Source organism: Dreissena polymorpha, chromosome 4 (assembly GCF_020536995.1).
Source record: "Dreissena polymorpha isolate Duluth1 chromosome 4, UMN_Dpol_1.0, whole genome shotgun sequence".
NCBI classification, from domain to species: domain Eukaryota; kingdom Metazoa; phylum Mollusca; class Bivalvia; order Myida; family Dreissenidae; genus Dreissena; species Dreissena polymorpha.
This window is the reverse complement of record NC_068358.1, coordinates 50,744,787-50,769,139: the sequence shown is the minus strand read 5'-3', so window position 1 is coordinate 50,769,139 and position 24,353 is coordinate 50,744,787. Positions and strand designations below refer to the sequence as shown.

Below are 24,353 nucleotides of genomic sequence, written 5' to 3'. Positions count from 1 at the left end.
AATTTTGATCATCAAGATCTCGCAATCAGAAAATATACTTTATCGAATACAAAAATGAGCAATCATCAAAACAATTCATGGAAATATGTATGTATATGGTTCATGTTTTTTAGGTAACCTCATGCAGATTTCACCCAACAAATACAGTTTGCAACAACATGACAATTTCTACATGCCACTCGCATCCAGATATCTGAAGGATAAAAGTAACAGTTTGTCATACATTTTTTAAAGAAAAAATAAAAACAAACACAACATATTTTGATATCACAACTCTTTATTCATAAATAGATAAGTGCACAAGCAATAGCAAAACAAGACAGGTGAGTTTTGTTTTTGACATGAACAGTTACTAGTAATGAGATTCGAAAAATTGGCAAAAGATGGCGACTACTGATCTTAAAAGAATACAATACACGGGCATTGATATAGCAGAATCAATCTTTTTTCATTAAAGTTGTACTAATTTAACAGACTTATTGATATGCCTCACACTTTGCTTTTTTTGCTATTCTGTATAATGTAATCTGTATATTGTAAATAACCTGCATTTATACCCCAATACTTATGTAAAATGAACATTGTGTTATTGCCCAAATGGTACACTCATTTCAAACAGTATCGGAAGCAATTCAATTTGTAAATTAACTATGGATTGCATATTTATGTAAACCTTACAATATGTAAGCAGGGACTTTATTGAAACTGACATAATACTGAAAATCGCCGGTTTTAGACTGAATAGAAGAGTTAAAGCAATTATCAAGTTAAAACAATCACATAGTGTCGCTTATGGCAAAGCATGTGTGGTGCTTTGTTTGAAAAGCTACATCATTTTTCTATTTTGTGTGCAAGCTACAAAATATGAAAAGAAGAATGCAGTTTTTAATCAAAACAAAACATTTGAATAAATAGTATATAAAAAGTGTGTACTACAAAACTTGTCATTACGAAACAGTTCTTTCATGCTTTTATGCAAGGTTTCTACAATAACATGACCAGAATAGTTAACTTTTCAGTTTGTTACACTTAAAATATACAAAAGAAATCATATTATTATATGTTAACTTTTTAGTTTGTTTCACTTAAAATATACAAAAGAAATCATATAATTATATAAAACTCAGTAAAAACATCATCTAATTGCATTGTAAGTACATGTACTGTTAAACAACTATTTCAATTAATTTGATTATTACACAATAAAGATGCATCAAAATCAATAATGCAACTGACATGATTCCTACTCCACAGAAAACAGTAAATTAAATTCATAATCTCAAATGTAAAAACAGCATATAGCACATTTGTTTAAACACTTAAATGGTTAAATACGTAAAAGTACTCGTTGGCAATGCATATACTTGTAAGTTATGTTCTTCACATCATCTAATATTACTCAGATTTTATATTTATTTCATACACTTTAAAAAAAATCATAAAAATTGTCAGTAGAATGCTGTGAACCATTAAAACAAGACTTGAAGCATACAATTTTTTAGGAGTCAACATGACAGTAGTTTAAACACATTTGTCATCGGTGTTTTAAAACCTTTTGTCTACAGTAAGGAGTATTTATTTATGTTCTGTCCAATAAAGATGGAGTACACAAACATTGACATATCTACACAAATCTCACAAACACTGTCTGGGTTCTAAACAGAGATGTTATAGGCCATTGTGCATGTACAAATCACTACGCCAAGCATACATGGCAGATTTTACCAAAATGTCGTAAGTGCACAAAATAGACCCGAAATATGTGTGTTTGTAGATTACAACTTAATTATAAACATGTAAATTACAAAACACTGGTTTGTGAAAATATGCAGAGAATATGAATGTCTGATTTATATTTGCCAACCAGTACAAAAATCCCTAAAACTAACACTTATATGCAAGACATGCAAAAACACGGAAAAAAAACACTGCTAACTGAATAAACTGTTCCTCATTAAGTAGAGCCAAGATAACATCAGACAGCATCTAGGCTACTCTAGCCTGTGTAGATCTGTTCTGACTGCCTGTTATGCGATTAATGGGGCAGGCTGGTGGTGTCAGATCTACACCCGTAAGCCGGAGTTTGGTCCTCCCAGTAATTCATAGCGGACCTCCTTGGTGCGGCACATGAGAATGCAGCTGCAGATCATACCCAGCAGCTGTAAGGCAGTAATAACATATCAGCTATTGCATAAACGTTCTAGCTGTAAGGCAGTAATAACATATCAGCTATTGCATAAACGTTCTAGCTGTAAGGCAGTAATAACATATCAGCTATTGCATAAACGTTCTAGCTGTAAGGCAGTAATAACATATCAGCTATTGCATAAACGTTCTAGCTGTAAGGCAGTAATAACATATCAGCTATTGCATAAACGTTCTTATACAAATGAAGCACAATATCACAGATATGAAAATTTTCTGATAAAAAATAAACTTCAATATCACGGATATGAAGGTTCTTAAAAAATGAATTTGTATTACATACAATTTGTGGATGAAAAAAAAAGAGTTTTGATGAAAATTGTAAATATCGATCAAGGATTGGAAATGGGCAATTAAGTATTATGTAAGATGTAGGGTAGACACAGATTACTGGTAGCTAATAATCTAATATTTTTATCATATATACGTAATTTATTACCAGAGCCCTCACACTACTTTGGGGGAAGGGGTCCGCAGCCCTAAGAAGGGTGAATTTTTTGTAAATGGGGGAATTTTTATAAAAAAAACAACAACAACTGTGTTTAACTGTTATAAACATATATTTCTATATATGTGACTGTCTATAGGACAGAAAGGTGGACTTTTACTCAATCTAATGACTATTAATAGTAATCTAATTTAAATGTGGCTCGGTAGGTAGGCTTTCTTAACTCAATGAGAACGTCATTATTTTCAGGTATCAGCAGTGTGAAATGCAGTACTAACTTTCAGATATAGTTCTGAATTAGATGTTTGATCCAGATTGTCTTTATCTGTAAATTATTGTACAAATAAATATTCTTTGAAAACTATTTTGAATAAAGCATTTATTGACTAGAATAAATGTAAATGAAACAAAACATTATTAAAAATAACAGTTCTGAACCATTCAGACGCTTTTCTCAGTTGCGTAAATTTCGAACATAAAATTCGGACGCGGATTTTGTAACAGAAAAAGCTTTGTCTTTATCTGTAAATTACAGTAAAAATAAATATTCTTTGAAAACTGAAGACTGCATTTTGAATTAAGCATTTAATGATTAGAATAAGTGTCAATGAAACAAAACATTAACAAAAATAACAGTTCTGAACGATTCAGATGATTTCCGCAGTTTCTGTAAATTTCCGACATTAAATTCGGATGCAGATTTTATAACAGAAAAAACGTTGGCGGTTAAAAACAGGGTCGGTCGGGTAACCGAAAACAAGACTTCTTTTTCGTAAGGACTATATTGGACAAAGCGATATAACAGACCGTGATATATTGGAGTCAATTTTCAACTATAATTCAGCAATTTTTTTTTACATTTTCTGAGGGGAAAAATTTCACTTTTTGGGGGAAAAAAATATACTTTTAAGGTGAGGGACTGCAGCCGAAATTCGGCAGCAGATTTGATAGATTGAGGGCCCTGATTACACATATAAAAGTACAAGTTATAGTTCCAGTCTTTATCTCTATAAAATAATTGCATGCAAAGAACAGTTAACAGTTGAGTCTACAGTCAGCAAAATGTAAAGTTGACTGAGAGCCTTAATTCTTACAACAATGCTTAAAAGCAAGAAAACATTTTATTTAATAATCTGATAAGTCATATTTAACTTTGCTTAATTAACTTTTTTAAAGTGCTAATCCCTATCACTGAACACAGAAAGCCACTTACTATGATGATGGCAAATGCAATTGCCACACCTCCAACATACTTCAAGTTCTTCACAAACATGTCCTCCAAGCTGGCTTCACATCCCTTAAAAGTCAAATTACTATAAAATATAGATAAACAAGTACAAGTTTCCCTTAAAGTTTTACTGCAACAGTTTATGGAATAAGATTTCTGATTACATTGTTTTAGGGGTGGCCCGGTGCTATTTATATTTTCTTGCATTATTTAGTATCGTCTTTTAAATTGTTCCTTTGGAGTTAAAAAGTGTGAACTTTGTAACATAACCTTTTGAGTAAAATAGTGCAAACTTTGTAACACACATTCACATGTCTGTGGAATCCTACCGTTAACTATAATACTCTGTACTTAGTATTTACCATTAGGCAACTTGTCCAAATAATGTTGAAATGACATTTTTGTCAAAAATTAAGAAAACAAAAATGAAGTGTCATCAGATAACGAATTAACACTACTGAAGAGGACCAATAATTTACAAACATTCTGGTTTATACTTAATCATCACTTTAAATCAATACAATTACAAAGCAATGTTCATGCAAAACGATCCAATAATTTGGATTGTATCTGTTATTTCCTACCATTGTGTGACAACACATGGATTGCTTATATTAACTATATAAATGCAGACCATAATACAACAGTCAGAATGGGCAATTGGATAGGGCAATACACTGTTATTACAAAGGATACTTCATCAAGTCCCATTAAGGTAAACATTGTTTCCCTTTTTCCCCTAAAGTCTATGCTTGTTATTATATATGACCTCTATAGTTGCAATCATAAAGTCAAGCCACTAAAGGCATTTAAAGAACCACTTTCTTTAAGTCCTAAATCTGTGAACAAGCCCCTTTAATGCTAAGAAACTGAACAACAACAAAGATATGCCACAAACAGGAGCATTACACGAAACCATGACAACCAGCTGATATTACAGAAGGTGGTCATGAAAAGGAATCCAAGATTTATTCACTGACTGATCTTTAAATATAATGGCAGGTGTTTGAGGATCATAAATGCATGAACAAGATCAGCTATAGATTCAATAGATTACACATGGTCCTTGGATGTGGTCGGTTTAATTGATCCCAATTGGTTTCAAAGTATCCACATAAAATGCCTACTCAAGATCCATACATTTACTCAAGCACAAATGTAGTCAAAGGATCACATATCACTAAAATGTACGGATCACAAATGTACTCATTAGATCACACCTTTACTTTTCAACTGAGTATTAAGTCAGAGTTTAATGGATGACAAGTGTGCCTAATGTTATCGAAGGGATTCACTGGCATATCTTAGGCTGTGGCCAGTGCTAAAGGATCACTCATGTTCTCATGATAACAAATTAATTCGAAGGATCTCTCACTTAATTTTTAGCTGGTATTAGAAATGGCTCTTTATAAAAGCATTTCAATATAACTTAAAATATTGTGAACATTTCTCACCATATTGTAGTAGGAAGTTGCAGGTGTTGAAGAATTACAGTGAGACTCATTGATGCAGCAGGACTTCGGGGGAATAGGATGGCGGGTTGAATTCCAATCAGAGTAGTTCTGGGCGCCACAGCATTTCACCTGCAATAATGTGAAGATTCAAATTTAAATGATACTTTTCTTTCCTTTAAGAAAAAATAACTGATTACAATAATATTATTTGAATCAGAATTCTTTAATACATAAATCAGCCACTTTTGTATACTTATAATACAAATTATATAAATAATGATTAATGATAATTATAAAGGTAGACAAACTTACATAGAAAGAATGGTAAAAAAATTGAATTTGCTAAAATAAAAGCTTCTGACAAACAGACCATTCAAATGCAGTTGATATTGTTGTTGCTTAATTGCATTAACAATACAAACTGAAGAAAAAGCCCTGCTTGATTTCACAATAAGAATGATCTAAAAATTGTAAAAAGTATAAATAACAATTACAAGTATGTAATAAACATAACAATAATAGATCTTACTTCACGTTGCAGGTAGTCAATCTGATCTTTCTGAGAGTTGGTCTCATTGTCATTTGCTGGATACTTGTTCATAGCCTGCTTGAAACCATCATTCACAGCTGACCGGATCTAAAATAGAAACAGCTTCTTTAAATTCAACAATAATAACAACAAGTAACATGGAAATCCAACAATAATAACAACAAGAAACATGGAAACACCGCAATACCAGGTTGACAACATTTAGTTATTAATTTAAACAAGAAGTTGTCACAGACAGTGTATCCCTTGCCACGGGTGGATGGTTGCACAAGAGCTAATTTACAATGTACATAATTTATACAAGAAAAATAACTCCTTAAAACAAGAGGGCCATGGGCTCTTAGGTGCTCACCTAGGAACCAAAGCAAGTTGACAATTTTCAAACAGTTTCAGCTGATTCATGAAGATTGGACCCCCAAAAAAAGAATTCTAGAGTATTAGCATGTTTTTTAAATGTCCTGACCAAGTTTCATGAAGATTGGCCAAAAATGTGGCTTAGCGTTAACAAGTTTTCACTTAAGCCATATAAGGAAAACTGCCCGCCCCTTCCCTTTGCAGCCATGTTTTTCACCAAACTAGAAGATTTTATTAACTTGACAGAGAATTAAGTCATTAGAATTAGTGTTCTATGTAACAATCACAGGCAGCAGTATCATAAATTTGCCCCCCCCCCACCCCGGGACCCTCCCCCCCCCTCCCCCCGAGTTTACCCCAGGGTTTCCAGATTGTTAAATGTACACCTATTGTGTATGGTTTTACTTTTCAACATAAAATGTTGACAAAAATACATTGTTTGAAAAAATAACCCTCGTATAGATATTATATATACACAAGGTATGAAACCCACTATATATATGCCTATTGCTGAAAGATTGTGGAACACTGGACGTGACCTTTTTCATCGAAAACACAAATGTTCCCATGCAGTTGCTGACAAAAAGCAACTGGATTTGTTAAAAGACAGTAAAAGCAACGAGATTACACTACTAACTGATCTCCTGTTCGGTTAATAACTTTAATATTCAATACCCGGTACCGGGGGGGGGGGGGGGGGGGGGGGGGGGCAAATTTATGAACAAAAAAAATGCCCTGCCCCTGGTGGCCATGTTTTTTTACAGACCAGAATCATTTTCGAACTCTAAGCTATTGTTAGTACAAATGTTCCGACTAGGTTTCATGGAGATTGGACTATTCATCTGACATTTAGAGTGTTAACAAGGTATTGTTATAGCTTAATAAGGAACAAGAAATGTGTTCGTCAGAAACACAATGCCCCCTACTGGGCTGCTTTGAAATAAAATTTCTAATTATCATTTGGCAGGTATAGAAATCATCTCCCTTTTAAGCTTATGACTTCCCTTGGATTTTTTGTCCAATCCAACCGGGGGGGGGGGGGGGGGTCTGTAGACAGTCAAAAATGACCAAGTCAAACATCACTGACAACCAAGGCCTGTGGTTTATCAAAGAGATCATAGCCAGAGTTCATCATGTATGGACATAAGTCCACAGGTATGTAATCAACCCTACCATTCACAAATTAGTACAGGAAAGAAATGATAATTATATTATTTAAACAAGAGGCCCCAAAGGGCCCTGGGTTGCTCACCTGAGAGACTTAGATGGAAAGAAACAAAGATTAAAACTATTCAGCAAATATTTCAAATTATTAGTATGACATGACTGACTTTAAAAATAAGGTGTTCCGAAGTATTCACAATAGGTCTTTATAGAAAATTACCCCACCCACCCTGGCGGCCATGTTTTTAATCCCCAGATTTTTTTAAAATATATATATAAGGAAAATGCTTCTTACAAACATATAGAGAAAACTGCCCCATCCCCTGGCGGCAATGTTTTTCCACTGATCACGAAAGATGTGATAAGTTGTTGTTTTTTACTACCAAATTGTTCACATTTTTGACAAAGTGTTTTTAAACAACTGGAACTATTTTAGGACTCACCTTGCATTGATATTTCCAATTGAAACAACAATAAAACCTGCTAAAATCACAAATCTTTCATAATCACACACACACACACTACTGACTAACTGAAAAGTGTAGAGGTAAAACATTTCAAGTTGTAATGTCTTATCCATCTTATGAATGGTTTTCATCTGACATCAACACAAAGGTCTTTGATGAAAGTGCCCAGTTAATTGGGGTCAATTTCCAGGAGTGTTACACAATAACCACCTGGCAACAATGCAGGCACATGTATAAATCAGTTTTATAGAGAGTAGCCTAGGATAAGTGAATAAAAAGTCAAATAAGATTCATATGCAACACTTCTTGTTGTTTTATTGATTTTACCACTATGTTAAATTTCTGCAAAGATATAGATATTATCATCATCATTGTGCACCAACATCCGCATTACAACTAGAGTTTGGTTTTAATATAGTCATATTATGAAAACTGCCGCTTCCCTGGCGGCCATGTTTTTTAACAAACCGTAACTATTTTAGAACTCAGCCAAGCTATCAATACAACAAATCTACAGACCAAGTTCCATTGAGATTGGGCTATAAATGTTACTTCTAGAGTGTTAACAAGGTTTCACTATAGCCATATAAGCAAAGCTGCCCCGCCCCCTGGCGGCCACATTTTTCAACAGACCAAAACCATTTTCAAACTCAGCCTAGCTATCATTAAAACAAATGTTTAGACCAAGTTTCATAAAGATTGGACTATAAATGTGACTCCTAGAGTGTTAATAACGTTTAACTACAGCCATATAAGCAAAACTGCCCTGTCCCCTGGCGTCCATGTTTTGTTACTGATCTGAACCGTTTTCAAACTCAACTCTCCTATCCAGGAAACAAATGTTCTGACTAAATTTCATGAAGATTGGACCATAAATGTGACTTCTAGAGTGTTCACATGTTTTCACTATATACATATAGAGAAAACTGCCCCGCCTCCTGGCGGCCATGTTTTTTCACCGATATGGACCATTTTTGAAGTCGTCCGAGATATTAATATAACCAATGTTTTGACCAAGTTTCATGATGTTTGGGCAAAAATTGTGACTTCTAGAGTGTTCACAAGGTTTCTCTATAGCCATATAAGGAATACTGCCTGGCCATGTTTTTCAATGAACCGAAACCATTTTTGAACTCAACCAACATACATGTATCATTAAGACAAACATTTTGACAAAGTTACATGAAGATTGGGCATCAAATGTGACTTGAACAGTGTTCACAAGGGTTTTCTTTTTTTGACCTAGTGACCTAGTTTTTGACCCAGCATGACCCAGTTTCGAACTCAGTCGAGGTATTATTGGGACAAATGTTCTGACCAAGTTTCATGAAGATCGGACAATAAATGCGGCCTCTAGAGTGTTCACAATGCACGACGGACGCACGACGGACAAAAGGCGATCACAATAGCTCACCATAAGCACGTTGTGCTCAGGTGAGCTAAAAAAAACTTTGACAAATGAATCATTTGAGTTATAAATAATCAAAATAAAAAATCTGTACAGTAACTGTGAAAAGATCTTAAATTCTTGGTAAGGAAATATATAATCTGATATTTATAATTATAGAAATTACTTCCCTTGAAAATAATTGTCTCTAACAAATCTCTATTCTAGTAGCAAAATAATAAAAAGCCACTACCATGACTGTAGATTCACCACTCAAAATGTGCAGCTCCATGAGATACACATGCATGCCAAATATCAAGTTGCTGTGTTCAATATTGAATACATGTAATTATCTCCCTTTAAAGCTTATTACTTCCCTTGGATTTGAATTTTTGACTTTAGACCTTGAAGGATGACCTTGACCTTTTACCATGATGTGTTTGTTAGAAACACAATGCCGTCTACTGCACTGCTTTGATTTATTTAACAACAAAGGACAAAATTGTCACAAAACCAGGTTTTACATATAAAAACAAGATGTGTTTGTGAAACACAATGTCCCCCTATATGATGTTTGACCTTGAAGGATGACCTTGACCTTTTGAAGGATGACCTTGACCTTTCACCACTTCAAATGTGCAGCTCCATGAGATACACATGCATGCCAAATATCAAGTTGCTATCTTCAATATTGCAAAAGTATTCATAAAATAAGTGATTTGGGCCACATATATTTGACCTCTGACCTTGAAGGATGACCTTGACCTTGACCTTTCACCACTCAAAATGTGCAGCTCCATGAGATGCACATGCATGCCAAATATCAAGTTGCTATCTTCAATATTGCAAAAGAATTCATAAAATGAGCGATTAGGGCCACATATATTTGACCTCTGACCTTGAAGGATGACCTTGACCTTGAACTTTCACCACTCAACATGTGCAGCTCCATGAGATACACATGCATGCCAAATATCAAGTTGCTATCTTAAATATTGCAAAAGTATTCATAAAATGAGCGATTTTGGCCACATATATTTGACCTCTGACCTTGAAGGATGACCTTGACCTTGAACTTTCACCACTCAAAATGTGCAGCTTCATGAGATACACATGAATGCCAAATATGAAGTTGCTATCTTCAATATAACAAAAGTTATTGCAAAATGTTAAAGTTGGCGCAAACAGACCAACAGACAGACCAACAGACCAACAGACAGGGCAAAAACAATATGTCCCCCACTACTATAGTGGGGGACATAAAAATTGATAAAGGGAGACAACTGCAACTCAAAATGTGCATTGCTACTGATTGTTCATCACAATTACCCCCTTGTTTCAAAATCAATTTGTTTTTCAACCCCTTGACCTAGTTTCTGACCCGGCATGACCCATATTCGAACTTGACCTAGATATTATCTAGATTCAACTTCTGACCAAGTTTCGTAAAGATTGGATTAAAACTATTTGAATTAGAGAGTGGACAACATGCTCAATGTTTAAAACCCACTAAGTGACCCTGTGACCTAGTTTTTAACTCGGCATGACCCATATTTGAATTTGACTTAGATATTGTCTAGATAAAACTTCTGACCAAGATTCGTAAAGATTGGATGAAAATTATTTGCATAAGAGAGCGGACAAGCTTGTTCCGCCCGCCAGCCCGCATTTGCCAATCTAATAACCAGTTTTTCCTTCAGAAAACCTGGTTAAAAATATATAATTTGGCAGGTCAGATAATTATGTCCAATTAAAGCTTATTACTTCCCTTGGATTTGTTTTTTGATCACATGACCTAGTTTTTGACACGGCATGACCCATATTGGAACTTGACCTAGATATTGTCTAGATACAACTTCTGACCAAGTTTTGTAAAGATCGGATGAAACTATTTGAATTAGAGAGCGGACATGAAAAGTGTTACAGACTGACAGACTGACTGACGGTGTGAAAACTATAAACCCCCTTTTCTTCGAAAGGGGGCATAAAAATGCCCCACCCCCGAGCGGCCATGTTTTTCAACAGACCGTAAACATTTGCCAATTCATCCAAGATACCATCACAATAAATGTTTCTACCAAGTTTCATGAAGATTGAAAAATAAATATGACTTTTAGAGTGTTAACAAGGTTTTATAAAAGCAAAAATGCCCCGCCCCCTGGCAGCCATGTTTATCAACCAACTGGAACCATTTTCAAACTCCAATATATGAATTATTGGGACAAATATTCTTACCAAGTTTCATGAATATCGGACACAAAATGTGGCCTCTAATGTGTTAACAACGCAAATGTTGATGATGCACGACACACAAAAGGCGATCACAAAAGCTTACAATGATAACCTTGTGCTAAGTCGAGCTAACAATCGCATGCAAAATGAAGGAAGGATTTTTCATGTAATTTAAAACTAAGGGCAAAACGTCCTGTAGCACTTGGATATACTTGTTCAGGGCTCAACATTAACGCTAGTCCGACTGTCCGGGACAACCATATTGTTAGTCCGGACAAGTAAATAAAGAATCTAAAGAATTTGCTAGTCCGACAGGACAAGTGGTCATTATAATTTAATAACTTAAAAAAATGCCTTTAAATCCGTAATTTTTGTGGAGTAACCACAAAACTTTTTCTATTATGTTTTGTTTACGTTTAAACGACAAAGAGCGATATTCCGATAGTTCAATGTGATACTACACCATACTGTTCACAAGGGAAGCAACCCTTAACAGTTTTCTTTGCCAAGATAACAAGAATATTCTCCCTTGTAAAGAATATGCATTTTACGACACTGCACACACCGATGTTACAGACAATTAACGTTGTGACGACCTATTTTGTAAATGTCCCTAGGCGAGGGGAAATTTTCAGGGAACATTTGGTCAGTGAGTTGTGTTAATGTTGTTTAACATATCAGTTCAGTACTGTACATATACATCTGACACTTGAACATTTTCTGCATTATGGTGGCAGTTTTTTGTCAGGTATTTGTATAATGTTTTAAAATCAATAATCTCGAGTTTTCCTGTTATTCTAGTCAGTTCTTTTTGTATTGAAATTGCCTACAATTATGTTAACATGTATTTTGAACGATTAAAGTCTTTATGACTTGAGCATTTTATATTATTTCATTATTTTGCAAAGTACTGAGCAGAATAAGATATAGTCAAGACAAGTTGCTTTTTGGTCAAGACATGTGAAATTTTGGTCTACTTGTCTGACCGGACAATTGTCTTCAAAAGTTAATGTCGAGCTCTGCTTGTTGTGTAAACGTTTGACAAATATCTCATGCAAAATTTAAGACTACATGTAGTTGCGCACAGATGATTTGATAGATGGAAGCACTAAAGCATGGATGGAATGAAGTTTATCGTTTCTTTATCCCTACTTATTTTGGCGATAGGTAATAACAGTGTATTCAAAAGCAAGGTCTGGATGCAAGATTCTAACACACACAATTTTAATCTTGACCCAACTGGTCCACGAGAACATCACAAGCTAGGTATACATGTAACTTAACTTCACAAAACATTTCGACACTATAACTCCATCTATATTCCTTGTTACTCTGCTTTTTATATAGGTTGATGCTATACATCCCCAAAAACTAGTACTGCATATAAATGTTCTTTTACAAACATAAAATGATAATTGATAATTATAAGTAACTATGTTGCTGACTGATAAAGAAATGTACAAGGGTACATTGTTGATCCAACATTTTAATAAATTAATCACTTCTCAGTCTGCACAACTAAATGATCAATGATACTCTTTTATGGTTTCAATGTGCCATCTTGAAACACCTTTAGTTGTGTGAACACTTCTACAAAATGGGTCTTGAGGAAGAAGTCATTTCAAGTTATCCCAAAATTGTTTCAAGTTATCCCAAAATTGTTAACCTAGCTAGACCTATGAGCAGAAGATATTTTAAATTGTGATGGTCAAAACATTATAGTGCATTAATCATCATGTGAAACATTGGCATGACGTTTTATTGTTTTAAATTTACAACATACTTACATTTGAGCGTAGAGCATACCCAAGGACTCCTGCCATGACAAGTGTGGTCAGAACAATCAACATCAGCGAGAAAAACTGAAAACAAACAACAAAATAATGTATGAATTTTAAACTTTTGTATACTAAAGAAGATAAAAACGTTTAGAAAATGCACAAGTGTTCTACATATACCTAACAATAATGTTTGATCTGGGGGGAAAAATCCTGTGTAACGAGAGGATCATTTAAAAGTCAATATATACGCTGGAAAACTTTTTCTGTCTAAGCATGGCATGGGGCGAATTATTTGTCCCTAATGTACTTCTTTGTCTTTTTCCCCTTTTTTCGAACTAGGCAAAGGTCCTTTGGATTGAGAAAAATAGAATCATTTTTACTAAAATTGGTAAATTTGGAGCTTTTTATTCGCTAAAAAATATTTTCAAATTTAGAATAAGTGTTTCTTATATTATATTTATTAAGGTTCAACCCATAAAAAACTAAATATGCATTTTGTTTACAAAAACATAACAGCCCAAAATTTGACCAAAAAAAATCTGTAAAATGGAAAATATGATTTATACCACTGCCAGGAGGCATCTGTTCTCCTTGCAGGCAGAGCAGCACCCGATGGCACCCAGTATGAAGAAGAAGACGCCCACCACCATCACAATGAGGGCCGGTATGAGGGTGAGGTTGGCCGTGGTCAGGTCATTGTAGTTATGGTAGGTACGGAACACCCATGCTCCTAGGAATATCAAGCCACCTGCAGCAGCCTGTAAATACAGGTTGCGTAGCATGATAAATATTGTGAAATTTACAGGGCAAAAAGATCCACAATCATTTAAGAAATTTCTGTAGAAGGTAATTGTTTGTTTAACAAGGGCTGTTTGTAAAACATGCATGCCCCCCATATGGGCTGTCCGTTGTAGTGGCAGCCATTGTGTGAATACGATTTTTGTCACTGTGACCTTGACCTTTGACCTAGTGACCTGAAAATCAATAGGGGTCATCTGCGGGTCACGATCAATGTACCTATTTAGTGTCATGATCCTAGGCAAAAGCGTTCTTGAGTTATCATCCGAAAATCATTTTACTATTTCGGGTCACCATGACCTTGACCTTTGACCTTGTGACCTCAAAATCAATAGGGGTAATCTGCAAGTCATGATCAATCTACCTATGAAGTTTCATGATCCTAGGCGTATGCGTTCTTGAGTTATCATCCAAAAACCATTTTATTATTTTGGGTCACCGTGACCTTGACCTTTGACCTAGTGACCTCAAAATCAATAGGGGTCATCTGCAAGTCATGATCAATCTACCCATGATTTTTCATGATCCTAGGCGTATGCGTTTTTGAGTAATCATCCGGAAACCATTTTACTATTTCGGGTCACCGTGACCTTGACCTTTGACCTAGTGACCTCAAAATTAATAGGGGTCATCTGCAAGTCATGATCAATCTACCCATGAAGTTTCATGATCCTAGGAGTATGCGTTTTTGAGTTATCATTCAAAAAACATTTTACTATTTCTGGTCACCGTGACCTTGACCTTTGACCTAGTGACCTCAAAATCAATAGGGGTCATCTGCAAGTCATGATCAATGTACCTATGAAGTTTCATGATCCTAGGCCCAAGCGTTCTTGAGTTATCATCTGGCAACCACCTGGTGGACGGACAGACCGACCGACCGACATGAGCAAAGCAATATACCCCCTCTTCTTCGAAGGGGGGCATAATAATGATAATAAAATATCAAAAATAAAGCATGAAGATTCAAACTTATAAAAGGGCATAATGCACTTAGTCATGACATCAAATTTAAAATACTGTCTGATTTTGTTTTGTTAAAAGTAAGTATTAGATAATTATGATGTGTACTTTGGTACTTTGGGCTGCTTACTTTTTAGTCCTGCTACCAATGTACTAGAGATAGTTGCCAGTCTGAGCAACCACTGGAAAAAGTTAGTTTCTCACAATGAATAAAGATGATGTTTCACAAGCAGGTGCTCGTTGTTAAAGTAAAGACTAATCACATTAAATGGTTTTACTGACAGGGCCCTCAATCTATCAATTCATGGCCAAAATTCGGCTGCATTCCCCCACCTGAAAAGTATACTTTTCCCCTTTTGGGGGTAAAAATTCCCCCCCCCCCCCCAAAAATCTTTTTTTTAATAGATAGATGTGTCTCATGATTATTATATCTCAATTCTATTTTAATTTAATCTTGTCAAACATACTTAATTATGAAAAAAGCAATGAATATAGTGCAAACATGTACAAATGTAATAATTAGAGAATAAGTAAAAAATCCCCCAAAAAGGGGAAACGCCACGAAAATTCCCCCTGCTATGGGTGGCGACCCCCTTCCCCTAAAATGGATTGAGGGCCCTGCCTGATGAAAATCTATTATATATATATACATCAGCTGATTTATGTTTCTTTATTAACTGTACTTATAGCTAAATATAGTAGGGCTTAGTCGTGAGGGTGACATGGGCGATATTTTTACCCAGGGAATATTAACTGTGCACATTAATTTCATGAAGAAGTGAGTAGTGACTTCTCCTTTTTGACGATGCGAACAGCATCGTCCAAGGTTTGATAATCACCCTAAAAAATTTCACAATGGCGGCCTATGTAAAAGACCGAGCCAGTCCGATTGAGATAACTCGATTTTTCAGTTACTTCCCTTTTGCATACGCCACTGCGTAGGAGCATTGATAACATTCTCCTAGCAGAGTTGTCGTTCGTGTTTCAACATTCAACAATGGCCGCCTTAATGAGTCTTGATTACAAACTTTCTTACTGCATACATTGGATTGAATCGCTATTTAGAAGCTGTCATTTAGGATATATAAATTATTTATTTACTAAATCTCCGCTTATGACAACAATAGTTGGAATTCGAAGGATATATACTCGATGTGAATGAAGGACTTTCTGGATCGTTACAGCTTGACACGGCAAAACTGGAATACTGATACTGGTATTTTTAGTTATCAATATAAGTCACATTGTGCTTTATAAATTGTATTCGAGCATTTTGCGACTTATTGAATGACTATGATACCCGATATCAACATTTCATCGGGGATTTGCAGATCACCAAGCTGTCTTGAGATTCAACATTGATTTCAAACTCTTTACTGGTTTGTACTCTTTCTTAGTGTTTGTACTTTTTATCATTTTAAAGTTAAATGAACTGTGTCACAGTAACAGAAACATTAAGCGATTGTGGCCAGTTTTGATCTAGATCAGCCTGCAGTCGCTTGAAAGCTGTTTGCTTAAAAGCGTTTTTCTGACAATAACAAATAATTTAATTGGATACTGATTTGACTGCGCTTTTCCTGTGACCTGGCTCAAATAATAGAATTGTCATTAATCAAATTATTTATTTTGAACATTAATCAATTGTTTTTCTTGTCCCTCGGGATCAATGACTCCAGCACTTTCCTGTTGAGAATTGAATACTGCTTAAGGGGATGCTAGGAGAGATGTTGCACCTTCCAGTATCGCTCGATTGTTCATTGTCAGCTCGGGTACTATGTACATGAACCCCGGGTACTCTTAAGTATACTTACATGTATCCCGGGTACGGTAAATATACTAAAATGTACCCGGGAAATTTAACCCTAAATCAGTTGTTGTCGACTATTTTTTTGTAATAACAAGGGCTGTTTGTAAATTGCATGCCCCCCATATGGGCTGTCCGTTGTAGTGGCAGCGATTGTGTGAATACGATTTTTGTCAGTGTGACCTTGACCTTTGACCTAGTGACCTGAAAAACAATAGGCAGGGGACAAAAATACCACTCTTCCGCTCGTATTGACGAGTAAAATCTCGAAAGGACGAGTGAATTTCCCTAAAGCTCTCGTCCTACAGGACGAGTGAAAAAGGCTGAAAATCATTTTCTTAAATCATATCTATTCGGAAAGTAGATCGCGAATGAACCGGAAATTGTAATTGTAAATTTCATACAGCAGGTGCACGTTGTTATGCGAGACTGTGTCCCCAGTAAATATTGGCTTTTTGGTGTAAACTTTGCGCGTCCATGGTGACAGGGAACCAACCTATGCATTCACTGTAAGTATTGATTTTTAAAGAATTATTTTAACGCGAAGTAGAATCTACGGTTTCAAACCAGTCTGAATTTCGTCAGAAAAATGTCTGACATACGAGCGTTCTTTAAAGTTGGCGGTAGCGATGTTCAAACGTCCGAAACGGAAAGCACGCGAGTATTAGAAAAACGGCAAACACAAAATTGTCTTCAATTATTTATTGTGTGTTCCTCATAAATAAAGTAATTTATTTCACTGCTTAACATTTATTTTGTGATCAGCTGGCATGAACAACTGAGTAAGCAGCAATTTAGCAGTGATACAAGAAACTTTATTAGTCATATCAGCCCTTTGCAATCTTCATTTCACCCATATTTTAAGGACAAGTGCATGTGTTTGCAGGACGAGTGAAAATTTTAATGCACTTGTCCTGCAGGACGAGTGCAGTTTAGAAATATTTTTGTCCCCTGATAGGGGTCATCTGCGGGACACGATCAATGTACCTATGAAGTGTCATGATCCTAGGCAAAAGCGTTCTTGAGTTATCATCCGAAAACCATTTTACTATTTCGGGTCACCGTGACCTTGACCTTTGACCTAGTGACCTCAAAATCAATAGGGGTCATCTGCGAGTCATGATCAATCTACCCATGAAGTTTCATGATCCTAGGCGTATGCGTTCTTGAGTTATCATCCGGAAACCATTTTACTATTTCAGGTCACCGTGACCTTGACCTTTGACCTAGTGACCTCAAAATCAATAGGGGTCATCTGCAAGTCATGATCAATCTACCCATGAAGTTTCAAGATCCTAGGGGTATCATTCTTGAGTTACAATGTATCATTCAAAAACCATTTTACTATTTCTGGTCACCGTGACCTTGACCTTTGACCTAGTGACCTCAAAATCAATAGGGGTCATCTTCGAGTCATGATCAATGTACCTATGAAGTTTCATGATCCTAGGCACAAGCGTTCTTGAGTTATCGTCTGACAACCACCTGGTGGACAGACCGACAGACCGACCGACAGACATGAGCAAAGCAATATACCCCCTCTTCTTCGAAGGGGGGCATAATTATATATACACATCAGGGCTTAACACTAACTTTTTTTCAACTAGCCCGTTCGGGCTAGTAAATGCAGAACCTACTAGCCCTGACCAATATTTCATGTGCCCTGACCCAAGTATTATAAAAGCCTTTATATTTATCATTCAACTTGTATTTTCTTGTGCTTGGAGATGCGCAATTATGATTAAATCATTCTTATTAGCTTGCCTTACTATATAATGCTATTGAATTCAATATTCATCTATTTAAGACAACTATTTGTAATCTTCACGCCATTTCTGGAGAAATTTTCTTGTTTTTTTATTTCCTCATACTTTCTCTTACTTTCCTCCTTCCCTTTTCTTTTCGTATCCGAGGAACCCCCATGCCCACCCGTAAAGCCAAACTTAAACAACGACATGAACGTTAAAACCTTTTTTACATAGATTGCCGGGTTACCGTCTTAAAAGAATTGGTAAGTGAATCTTAGCAAAATAAATAACGTGTTACGGTAGTTGTAACAATTGTACAGGGTTAACTCTCTACTTAAATCCGGGATCGACCATTAATATTAGTTTTGCTAATTGAATTGCGTAAAAAATATTGTCAAAACACTTCTAATCTAAATAAAGTCTCTATCTTCCTCTAAATGGATTTATTAATCGTCTAAAGGATGGAATAACTTTTCCATAATGACAACAAATTAAAATTATTTTAAATTGATAAATAACTATTAATTTTATAGTTACTTTGTGTTAATGTCGAGTTTTATACCTTCATCATTCCGGACGATCCTGGGCGATCCCGGCTTTTAGTTTCAAACGTATTTTCATTGAGAAAACAGGTCACTTTGAGGAAACCAATCAAAAACCGTGTCTAGCGGCATTCCGTTTGAAAATAGGTACTGACGTGTTTTACCAGGAAAACCGCCATGGATTTTCTGAATTGTCGGCTTCTTTTTGATTGCAATCAGGGGGTTCCGAATCTATTTCGAGATACGATCCGTTCGTTGTCTCCGAACTCACTCTGGGATTTAATTGTCATCTGATCGTACTGTATCAAGATTTTAGCATCTTTGAAAAGCTTATTTAAAACGCAGTTTATTGATATAGAACATATAATCCCGCCAAAAATACACACGACCAGTCGGGCATGTTCCTGGGACATTGGCTAGCCCGGACCAAAGTACAGGCAGTGAATGTCGTTTGGACGTGCCTTAGTGTTAAGCCCTGCACATTTATGTCAATTTTCTGTAGAATGGCCTCTATATTATCGGAACACATACTCAAAAAGCATGTTTATGCAGTGTTTTTTGGAGAGAAGTGTGTATAAGATAATCTGTTGCGCGTTTTACGACATCGGATTTTGAGTGCGAATACAACTCGGGTACAGTCTAATATGGACCGAGTACAATTACGTTTATTTACCGTACCTGGGGTACATGTAAGTATACTTAGAGTACCCAGGGTACATGTAAGTATAATTAAGAGTACCCGGGGTACATGTAAGTAGTACCAGAGCCGACAATGACCAATCGAGCTCCATTATCCCTCATGAACCGACTCCAAAAAAATCGAGTCGGCAATATTTGACTTAATTTTTGGTTTGGTTGCTCTCGAGGGATCAAAAATTTCAGATTCTTCCTAAAAGCCCTACGGGTTTGATCCCCAGAAGCGACATTGAAAACTAGCACTCTAAAAGGCTGCTAAACCTGATATACAATGATAATGTGAATTTTCTCTCACATGATGTTCATCAGTCATATTATATAAAAACTTACAGCAGTAGTAAACAACTGGACAATAATTAATGAACGCATCTTTCATTTGTCTTTGACACTTTGATTTTGACATGGCCTAGATTTAAATATGTGACTGGACTTTACCAGCACTCTTGTAACAGAGCTAAAGTTTAAATGTACCATTGAAGATCACCTAAATCCAGATTTGCTATTATAGACGTGTGGAAAGTTTTAAGGGTGTGACAAGTAAGCAAAAATTGGTCATTACTTAGAGGCCACAACTGATCTATGACTGTATTAAAACAAGAAAAATCAGTGCCTGATTTAGATTTCCTTAGATAGTTCAATAAAAACTAAATTCATAAGCCTGGTAACAGTTTAACGGTAATGCTACCAATGTGTCACACCAGGGCCTTGAATTTGAAATCTAGGACATGCCTGGTCATTTCTTCATGAAATCAGGACACAAAATTGTATTTTAAGTCCTTTATTGACCTGGCTATAGTTCTCAGATTATTATAAGCTCAATCAGTACATTTATATCATTATTTATGCTAAATGTGTATTGTAAACATATACACAATCATGCAGTTACATGATAGCAATAAATAATATCAAAGCTACCCATACTATAAAGGTCATTGACAAAGCCTATGGTCAAAATGTGAACACATTGAGTGTAATCGCCCTCTCGTGCCAGCAAAAACAACACGTTGACAGGTTGTCATTTTTGACAGTTCTACTTCACTTTCATTTTGTGATATCAAACTATTAACAATTATGTGGCTGAGAAAAATATCGCCATTGCTTTTTATGCCCCCGGTAGGGTGGCCTATATCAGTTGAACTGTCGGTCAGTCAGTCAGTGTGTCAGTCTGTCCGTCCGTTCGAAAACTTTAATGGCCATAACTTTTTTAATATTGAACATAGCAACTTGATATTTGGCATACATGTGCATCTCATGGAGCTGCACATTTTCAGTTGTGATAGGTGAAGGTCATCCTTCAAGGTCAAATATAAAGCGTCTGTCTGTCTGCCTGTCCAAAAACTTTAACATTGGCCATAACTTTTTCAATATTGGCGTGCATGCGTATCTCATAGAGCTGCACATATTGATTGGTGAAAGGTCAAGGTCATCCTTCAAGGTCAAGGTCAAATTTTGCAATATTGAAGATAGCAACTCCATATTCAGCATGCATGTGTATGTCATGGAGTTGCACATTTTGAGTGGTGAAAGGTCAAGGTCATCCTTCAAGGTCAAAGGTCGAAAATGTGCGAGTGTGGGTCAAGTTCCTCACAGGTACTATTTTCCCGTTCCCCCAATTTTTTTTCCGTACCGAAAATTTTTCGTACCCATTTTTTTTTTCATCCCCAATTTTTTGTTTGTACCTAATTTTTTTTCGGTCCACATTTTTTTGTTCCCAAATATTTTTTCATACCCAAAATTGTTTTCATACTCAAATTTTTTTTAACAAATTTTTTTTTTTCGTACCAACATACACAATTGTGGTGATTGTGGTGATGTAGATAAACTTAACTTGATGCTTTTATATCCATCCTCTCAAAAGCATCGTCACACCAGTACTGTCAGTACTTTGATTTAAATGATTCAGTTTTTGCAAGACATTGCATGATTAAAATCAATTAGATGAGCAGAATTGCTGGACACGACAAGAGTCTCAGACTTTAGTGGACAGATTTACATGTGGTGCAAAGTTGTAGTTGAAAAACATTGAAATTAACAGTCAGGAGACATAAAACTTCTAAAAAATTTTCAAAGAATCTGCCTTGATTAATTTCCTTTTGGTGGTTACCTGCAATAATTATGCTTCATCAAAACAATACTCGAAAAATTGTTAAATGGAAAGAGGTAACCTAGCACTAGCAATAAATATGAGGCTTGCTTACAGGTCAGATTTGGAATCTCTGCTGTTAAATGAGATTTTATACGATTTTTTTTATTTAAAACAAATATGTGTGTTAAAATTGAAATTTGATACAATGTTAAATTGCTTATTATTTAAATGGAAGTAAAAGATATGGAACATTACAGTTTACTGCAGTCTGATTTTGTTACAATTTAAGTTGTATTTAATATACTTGTACAAGAAAAAAAGTAACACCATAATCTACAATCAATGACAAATGAGAAATATGTAGGTTGTATGCAGCTATACATGTCTTATTATAAATTAAATGAAGCATTGAAATTGGCCACCCATTTCAGCCTCTATTTTAGAAATTATTTCAGCAGCAATGAGGCTTTACCAGATATAAATACATCGCATGTTATTAAAGGTGTAAGCACTCTAATGGGACATTGATTTTCTCTTCTTTCTTCGCATATTTCTTAGTGCTGTGGTATTCTGTCTTGATAATTAAAGTTTAAATACAGTTCACCGTATCAATTTTTTTGACATTTAAAGTTTTCAACACCCAAATTTTGTACAATTTTTTCTGGACCATGTATTTACAAGTATTAATCTCATTAATCCAAATATTGAACAAACAACACTTTGTGTCCATGATATCTATGTGCATGCTGTTTGTGGCTCAGAACAAAAAGTTGATAAAAAAACGTTATCAAACCATAAACCGAAGTTTTGAATTGACGATTTGAAAGTCAGTGTATTACGATTGGTTGATTAGACACTCTTGAGATCTATCTCACGGGGATTCCGGAGATAATCGATAGCACAGGTGATTAGCATGTGGCTATGATATTACTTAGCGAAAACATCATTTTGAATGATAAATAATCATATTATAACAAGAAATCAACTTTTCTGAAAAAGAATATTTTCACTATCAAATATATATATAACAAGGTATTCAACTTGAATTCACCTGTGATCGATAGTGTATTTTCGACTTCGGAATATTCGGCTTTTTCCATTGCAAAACTTACATTTTCATGAACTGTTGATTATTTGAAACTTTGGATTAATATGATCAATGTGCGAGCACACCACATCACGTAAGTGTTTTTAATTTGCGCTTAGGTGATATATATGATCTGTTTGTGTTTATGCCAGAAAATAGTTTATGTTGCTAAAATTACCAATCAAAGTACCGCCCAGATTCCGCGCGGGAGACTTGACATGAAATATGCCGTAACCAGTTGCAACTCCCAGCAACATGGACAGTCGATAGCTGGCGGCCTGGGAGTTGGATTATTGTTCTACAATGTTGGTCTCTGAGTCTCTCTTAAAGAGTTGGTAATTCAATTAATTACAGTGTTTATGGTGGACGAACCAGTTATCGAACACCTAAGAAATTACGTTAAAATTGAAACACTTAAAATGACAAACACATTTTGTTTTAACAAATAACTAACAGTTCAATCATTGAATAACTTATTTGTAAAGTTTTCCAGCAAATATCCTTCAAAAATTCATAATAATGATTCCCTGTTTATTGTCACCTCTAGCAGACAAAACAAAATGGCGGCCAATGTAAACATGACCTATTACCCGACACTTCATAAATACTACTCCAGTATATACAAAGTCACATGACTATCACGTGACCCGGTGTGTAAATGCATGGTTTGATAAATGCATTCAAAAAGTATTAGCAAAAAAAACATGAAACCGTGTACATGTAAATAACAATAAATGCATTCCTTTAACTTGTTTTTGGCGCATTTGTTTCAAACTAAGTAGGCAAGTAGGTCATGGACTTCATGTGCTACCATTTGTTTATCAATGTGACGCCATGGGCACTTTTGCGCATGTGCATACAGAACCAAAACAAAACGTCAGATAATAGGTGCTGTTCGATAAGAGGTACTTACATGATACAACAAAGATTTAGACAATGTCAAACTATTAGTATTAACATAAGAATGTATCCATGACCCATGTCTGGTGGTTAGTTCTTCTTGAATACTCTGAGCTTTTATGAGTACATACGTACAGCTCAGACCCGGAGGGTCAATATAGCTGGGAGTTGTATTATTGCAACTAGTCTGGTGGTTGGATAATAAAGCCTCTTTTCTTTATATTATCTTTCAATATAAACATGATTAAGAAACTAAGGTATTGACATTCTTACCCAGAAAAGGAATCCAAGAACAGTCAGAACAATCTTGGAACTGGCAATGGAACAGCTAGCCATCTTTCAATAAAGCACTGATGTGTTTACTGGATACGCAAAAACAAAATTAGAATCACTAATGATCATGTGACATTGACTTTTCAGAAGAACAGTCGTGATAAATCGACTATCTCCGTAATTAAT

At 35.4% G+C, this 24,353-nt stretch overlaps 1 protein-coding gene across 1 annotated transcript; it reads right to left on the bottom strand.

Moving 5' to 3' along the window:
- Positions 1–259: 259 nt before the first annotated feature.
- Positions 260–24,353, bottom strand: LOC127877533 (tetraspanin-3-like). The gene is made up of 7 exons (XM_052423489.1): positions 24,168–24,353; positions 13,837–14,028; positions 13,277–13,351; positions 5,865–5,972; positions 5,336–5,464; positions 3,867–3,950; positions 260–2,159 (listed from the first exon to the last, which is right to left on the bottom strand). Exons 1-7 carry the CDS (start codon positions 24,228–24,230, stop codon positions 2,064–2,066), a joined length of 747 nt encoding a protein of 248 aa, XP_052279449.1. The 5' UTR covers positions 24,231–24,353; the 3' UTR covers positions 260–2,063.